Here is a 7218-nt window from a genome sequence, read left to right as displayed (position 1 = left end):
TTCTATCTCTATTCTCCCACTCTGCAGAATCTGTTAGTTCAATCTCTAACGTTCTGCTCTCTCTGCTTTTTCTCATAGTAGCTTCATCTGGTCTGTTCCTGTTTGGCTGTGACTCCATCCTGGAGAGAAATATCAGCTGTGCTGCTGCCATCAACACCTTTGTTTCTAGATGTTGGAGCTTGGCCTGTTTTCCAGTGTAGTCCTGTTTCTCTGACTGTGACTAACTGGATGTGCTCTCTTCATCCTCTGACATGGGAGCTGGCTCGGAGCTCGTCTGCCTGGCTGTGTGTTTCCTGGACGGGGCCGCCTGTGGAGCTGGTTGACAGTTGCCTTTTGTATCTATGCTTCTTTTTCTATGTCTGCTTCTGTCTCCTTGAACCCCAGTGGGCCTCAGCAGATGGCCGCTCACACTGAGCCTGGTTCTGCTGGAGGTTTCTTCCTGTTAAAAGGGAGTTTTTCCCCTCCACTGTCGCTACAAGCATGCTTAGTGTGAGGGATTGCTGAAGAGTCAATGAGTCGATGCAATCAGCTGGTTTTCCTTAGATAGAAAACTTTGAATAGATCTGGTGAACTGGAAAGTGACCTGAGATGACATGATGTGAATTGGAGCTATAGAAATAAACTGAATAGAGTTTAATTGAATGTTAATGATCGATTCATCATCAACCAGTTTTTATGTTATTATTTTATTTTACTTAGTTTAGATTAAATTGCTGAGGATGGAAATAAAAAACCATCAGTTGTTTTTTTTGTACATAAAGTTAGATTTTAATGTAAAACTTTTTTAATATTGTGCAAAATTTATCTGAGGAAATAAATCTGCATTAATTTTGTTTTATTCTGATTGTCTTTTTCTTTCTATGTTTGCAGCATTTGGACCTTTGACAACAGGTTCTAAAACTGTCCCATCAGTGACAGACAAACATGCACAAATGAGGGGTCAGTCAGCGGGTCCCACAGATTGAGAACCGGGCCCCCCGCGCTGACCCCGCCCCCGGCCCCTCCCTCAGTCACCCCTTCATATAGAGCAGCTGCTCGGCTCCTGAGCCTCGGTGTCGCATCCCAACTCCAAGCAAACCAACTTCCCAAGTTCTCCTCAAGTCCCGGAACCAAGGTAGATATCAGACCCATGAAGCCCAGGAGCATCAGCAGCTCCCTGTCAGGAACTTTTGGACCAATCAGCTGCTTCCTGCAGCCGCTCCAAACCAGAAGTTCCTCTGCAGGTTTTCAGCTGCTGATGAACATCTGAGCTTCTTTTCTCTGCATGTTTGAAATCAGCTGAGTGGTTCTGCTAAAAACCAGGAGAATTTATTCTCTGGATTTGCAGAAGAAAAGTTTTAAAATCCTGATTGGATGATTGGAGCCCAGAGCTGCAGCTGATTCTGCAGAACCAGCTGGGTCTGTGGATTCTGAAGAATCTCAGAAACTCAAAATCTATGCTTGAAGTCCATTGTGCATGAATGTTTGAACGCTGCAGAGATTTTCATTTTATTTCGGTTTAATTTGAAACTATTCAGGAAACCTTTAAAGTCAAAACTTGGAGCAGAAGATGATTCAGTTCTGATTGGAGTTTCAAACCGGATCTTCAGGGATCTTCTTGTGCAGCTCAGATCAGATCAGACTGTTGGATGTTTGACCCAAATGAACCGACTGATTCATGAAAGCTGCAGAAAACAATGCATTGCTTTTCTTTCCTAAATAAGATCAAATTCTTGCAGCAGGAACTTCTAGATCTAGTTTCCAAAATCAGAATTTTGGTTTTCTTTGATTCTGTTTCCATGAATAAAGGCATCATGAGGGCCGAGCTTAAGGTTCAATGATCAGTTTTCTGATGGTGGATCTACAGATGCATGGATATTTTATCAGAGACTAGAAGCCTTTTGGTCTAGAGTTAGATTTGCTAACATCAGGAGGAGGATCAGAAGGTTCTAGATCAAACACACCAGGTTCTACTGGTTGCATCATCTCCTCGTTCTGCTGCCTTGCAGCCACAAACAGCAGCAGGGTTCAAACAGGATCCTGATTTTAAAAGCACACCTGATCCAAGGTGGTCTGTGCAAAGACTAAAGGTCCAAAGGTTCTCCTGGCTGAGCTGGATGAATCTGGAGGTTCTTTACATTCATGCTTCTGGGTTTCCTGGTTTTTGATCGATCTCTACCTGAACATCCCAGTTCATCAGGAAACAGCCTGAAGGGTCAGCAGAACCCAAACCGGGATCCTAATAATACTTCAGGCAGCAGGAGGTTAAAGGGGGGGGGGGTTATCTCCTGTTGACCCTCAGCTGCTGCCGGCGCCGCGACACCAAATACCAGCAGCTGTAAAATTAGCAGGCGAGCCGAGTTCCAGAAGCTTAGAGAACCTGAAGAACGTCCAGAGAACCAGATCGGGTGTCTGATGAGGGGGGGCTTAAATCCACTAATGGGTTTCTACTCCGGGTGGGGGGGGGGGCACAGGATCTCAGATGGATGTTTATCACTGAAATGTTTGTTTATTCATGATTAGTCTACAAACAAAGGATCTATATCCAGCAAAGATCCTGCTACATGGCTGAACATCTTATTTGGACATTTGACCGATAAGATGCATTGCAAAGATTATCTAGAAATAAGTAAAAATGCCGTAAATCTAGTATATTTAACCTTATTTTAAATGGGATGATTTGCCAATGGAATTAATATTTTACTCTTAAAATGAGATAATTACATAATATGCACTTGAAATAATACAATGCAATTGCTTTTTCTTATTTTAAATGTAAATTGTCTTGTTCCATTGGCAAAGTGTCTCACTTACCTCCTAAATTCAAGAAAAAATGCACTTATTTTAAGAAAAAAAATGACTTATTTAGATTTCAATTTTTTCGCAGTTTGAGCCAATGAATGATATATTATCTACTGGAAATTAAGTTAAAAAAAAAAGTTAACAAGTCAAGCAAAAGGGTAAAAAGCAAATTGAAAAGTTAATAGTAAAGTTAATAAGCCAAGTTAACAATTATATTTAGGTGTATGTTTTAAAAATGTAGGTGCAGTATCAGCATCAATGCCTCTAAGGTTATGTTGAGCCAAACTTTTTTTATTTCTTTCACTCTCAAAATGTTTTTCATGAATTTCTTAGAGAATCACTTTTGTTATTTTTCTTAATATATTCTGCCATCAAAATATTCATATTTTTTGAATGTTTGAAAGGTAATAAGCTTCCTGTCCCATAGTCTCTATAAAGGGTTAAAAGTTGAAGATGTTCACCGATTTGTATCCAATAAAATGTCTCCTGATTGATTGTGACGATGGGCGGAGCCTCTGGGCTCTACTGGTTCCCTTCCTTCCTGTTCTGGCAGAACCACCATCGGTCCAGGCGGACAAGGATGGTTTGATAAACGGAGCGCAGGAAGGTTTGGTTTGTGGCCATTAATGGATGGATGTTTCTCTGCAGCCTCCTCAGCAGACATGGAGAGAACCTTCATCGCTGTGAAGCCCGACGGCGTCCAGAGAGGACTGTGTGGCGAGATCATCAGGCGCTTCGAGCAGAGAGGCTTCAAGCTGGTCGCTGCTAAATTTGTGCAGGTAACAAACTAGAACCAACACATGACCTGGATGGAGAGCAGGGTTCAGAGTCCCCCCTGATCCAGCTGAGGACAGAGCTGACGTCTTTCCAACCTGATTGGTCCCTGACTGCTGCTTCAGGGGGGACTCAGTTCCTCCGGTCCGGTTTCATGACGTAAACATGATGTGATCGGTTCTGACTGAGGTTCTGATCTCCTCTCTGCCTCCAGGCCTCTGAGGACCACATGAAGCAGCACTACCTGGACCTGAAGGACATGCCTTTCTACGCAGGACTCTGCAAATACATGTCCTCTGGACCAGTCTTCGCCATGGTAACGCAAACACAAACACATCTGCAGATTTCTTCTTTTTTTCCCGCTGCGTCAGCCGCCTCTTCACACCTGCTGCTCTTCAGGGTCTCAGCTGCTTTAGTCCCATCAAACCTTCAACAGGAAGTTATGGTCAGTCACAGAGGACAGCTGCTGTTCACGGCGGGGTTCATTAGAGTCTGCGAGGGCCCAGCTGTCAGGGTCAGAGAAGAGAAACCGGGGGGGGGTAGCCTCAAACATCCGCTCCAGTCCGGATCCCTCAGCTGAGCAGGTTCTGCTGCTATAGAGACGGTCAGTAATAGATTACTTTTAGGGACTAGAAGTGAAAAGTGACAGACAGACTCAGACAGTCCAACTGTGTCCAATTAAAAACAGAAAGTAAAGGAGGTTCAAAATTTCTTCAGATTTCTGTTGGTTCTTTGAATCTACCCAGTAGATACAGATGTAGCTGTTTCCTTCTAGCTCTTCTGATTGAAACTTTTTTTTTTACAGTGTCCTGTCTGGCAATGTTCCAATAGGAATCATTGTCTTGATGCCAAAAAGAGCCCAACAGATTTTACTTTCACCAGTGGAGCAGTACGGCTATCGCCATAGCGTTCCGCTGGATTTATCCATACAAATAGCTTTATTATAATTCATGCAGGGAGTTTTACAGATTATATGGACACTGCAATGTAAGTAGAACAGGAAAGGAACAACAGGAAAAATGAGAAAAGATGAAAGACAGAGGAGATAAAAGGGAGATAATGATAAAACATCTTCAATCTGCTTCATCACCTGCAAAGAGATGTAAAAAGAACAGAACAACCAACGGATATAAGAGATACAATAAAGTAGCACCTTGATACTGTCGCTGCTTCCTCTACCGTGCTTCAATGGTCACTGGAGCCTCTTTCCCACCGTAAATAGCGGGTTAACGTGTATATTTAACGTGGTTCTATCCGCTAACATTTAGCATTTGGCTACCTTCCTACTGGCAGAAAAAGCTGGTCTAACCCTCGCTGCGTGGTCTCTGTCCCCCCCAACCACCCCCACTGATCCGTGTCAGTTGACACCATAAGGCTGGATTAGCACTGATGATGTCAAATCAGGAATGTAAACAATGGAGAGCAGCATGGAAGGAAGCCAGGGCGATGTCAGTGAGCTTTATTGTTTCTCTCTATTATCTGAATCCGTCTCACCAGAGCTACTCCATGTTAATCCAATGGAAACAGAGTTGATTCTGCTTGTTAGATCAGGAGCGACTGGCGCGGCGTGTTGACATCCGTACGATGTGTTCATTGGCATCACGTAATTTCACGGGTCGATCCGGCTCTGGTGTTCCCACAGCCTGCCGATCAGAGCCGAGGAGATTAAGGCCCTTTATAGTATCAGTCCCAAATCACTCTACTCTCACCACCGTGCTTCTCTACAGGGAATCTACTCATGAACATCTTTTTCTAGACTGTAAGATAGTTTTTAAATATGTTTCAATAATCCTCGCAGGATAAAAACTAAAACCATAGCTGTTAATTTAAGTGCTTAAAGTTAAGTTATTTGTTTCATGTCATTTATTCTATTATACATTTTTTTTTATTTAAAAAAGGGCTGCTGAGTGGACAGTGGGAAGCACTGCTGCCTTTCAGCAAGAAGGTTCCGAGTTTGATTCCCAGCCCGGGGTCTTTCTGCCTGGAGTTTGCACATGAGTGTTTCTACAGAATGAGAGAAAATGAAGAGCTGAGAGGCTCAGCAGGTGACGGATGTTTCCTGTGTGCCGCAGGTTTGGGAGGGTCAGAACATTGTGAAGCTGGCCAGGATGATGCTGGGTGAGACCAACCCCGCCGACTCCAAGCCCGGCAGCATCCGTGGAGACCTGTGCATCAACATCGGCAGGTGAGGAATCCAAAGCTACGCTCAACAAGAGCTCCTTTATGTGACCTTTCAACTTTGCTGCTGCAGAGAAGCGCATCAGAGCAAACATTAACAGACATAAAGATAAACCTGGAAAATTTCACCAAAGAATAAAAAGCTCATTTATTTATGACCTTTATTTCAGCAGTTAAACGTCATTAAGATCCAAATCTATTTTCCAAGGCAGCACATAGCAGCATTAAAACTAGTTTAAGAACCAGAATGCAGGAGTCAGATCCCATCATTTAAGGTAAAAGTGAAAAAGGGACCTGGATAAACTGATGAAAATATTACTGCAGATAATTAATTTTTTTAAATGCTGAAAACATGAACGCTTTCCTCAAAATAAATAAAAGCATTTATTTTTGTACTAGAAAATAGAATCCAGTAAGAATTTGTTCCTGTTATTTTGAAGAAAAAAAATAAAAAGTGACAAATATTTCCAAAATAAAAAAAATCATAACTAAAACATGAAAAAAAGGTCCTAGTTTCTTAAAGTAATCAAATATGCAGTCAGGACATTTAATTAAATGAGTCTAAATATATAATGAAGATAAATTATGAAAATCTAAAAGAAAATTAACAATTAAAATGTTTTCTGATACAAAACTGCTACAAAAATGTAAACAAAACAAATCTACGATCTTTTTTCAAAATAAACATTACTTTGATGATGAAAGTATAAAGAGGAACCGTCTGGACCTGCTTGTCTCCTCAGGAACATCATCCACGGCAGCGACACCCTGGAGAACGCCAAGACGGAGGTCGGCCTTTGGTTCAAGCCCGAGGAGATCGTGAGCTGGACCCCCTGCGCCCAGACCTTCCTGTACGAGTAAACCACGCCCACCAGTCTGTTAACCCCGCCCATCGGTCTGTTAATCCCGCCCACCAGTCTGTTAACCCCGCCCACTCTACAGTCGATCCTTCTTGGTCCCCATCAGCCCCACCGATGGTGCAGGATTGATCAATAAATGTTCATGTTGACCACAGAGTGTCTGGTTGTCGGATTTTTGGACAAACGTCCTGAAAAAGATCTCGCTGCGACACAAACCATGAATCCCGTTAGCGGCTGACCCGAACCAGCCAATAACGACCCTCAGTAACGTCACTCAGTCAAACACAGATATATTTAATTTAGTCTGTAATATGAGGAAAAAGTGGCTTATTTCTAAAAGTCATATAATTACTATAACATTCATAAATATCACTTTTCTAAACCAAATATTCAATTTAATTAAATATCCATTTAGCGAGCTAACTACTTACCTTCAAATTAAGTCCAGTTCCATTCTAGGTGTTTGGGTCCAAATTAACTACTTGATTAAAACATTTAATATTTACCGTCATATAAAATGCTTGGTATACAAAGTAAATATTTAGCTTTAAAAATAAACAATTATTAATTTATTTCACTAACGAAATACTAAGCTTCAAACTAAATATTTAGTTAAGTATTAATT

The 7218-nt window shown here is 41.8% G+C and overlaps 1 protein-coding gene across 1 annotated transcript; it reads left to right on the top strand.

Moving 5' to 3' along the window:
- Nucleotides 1-957: 957 nt before the first annotated feature.
- Nucleotides 958-6747, top strand: LOC119796912 (nucleoside diphosphate kinase B-like). The gene is made up of 5 exons (XM_038305688.1): nucleotides 958-1114; nucleotides 3430-3560; nucleotides 3770-3871; nucleotides 5628-5740; nucleotides 6477-6747. The coding sequence occupies exons 2-5, from the start codon at nucleotides 3444-3446 to the stop codon at nucleotides 6592-6594; spliced, it is 450 nt and encodes a 149-aa protein (XP_038161616.1). The 5' UTR covers nucleotides 958-1114; nucleotides 3430-3443; the 3' UTR covers nucleotides 6595-6747.
- Nucleotides 6748-7218: the final 471 nt, after the last annotated feature.

This window comes from Cyprinodon tularosa, unplaced genomic scaffold, assembly GCF_016077235.1.
Source record: "Cyprinodon tularosa strain WSP-4 unplaced genomic scaffold, ASM1607723v1 ctg560, whole genome shotgun sequence".
Lineage (NCBI taxonomy): Eukaryota > Metazoa > Chordata > Actinopteri > Cyprinodontiformes > Cyprinodontidae > Cyprinodon > Cyprinodon tularosa.
The sequence above is the reverse complement of the archived record's forward strand: the minus strand, read 5'-3'. Positions and strand labels throughout refer to the sequence as shown.

Bases quoted from the DNA above. Each gene is read 5' to 3' on its own strand.
- LOC119796912 (XM_038305688.1), top strand. From the start codon at position 3,444: ATGGAGAGAACCTTCATCGCTGTGAAGCCCGACGGCGTCCAGAGAGGA. The intron at 3,872-5,627 runs GTAACGCAAACA...TGTGTGCCGCAG, and splicing joins CTGGACCAGTCTTCGCCATG to GTTTGGGAGGGTCAGAACAT. The intron at 5,741-6,476 runs GTGAGGAATCCA...TTGTCTCCTCAG, and splicing joins CTGTGCATCAACATCGGCAG to GAACATCATCCACGGCAGCG.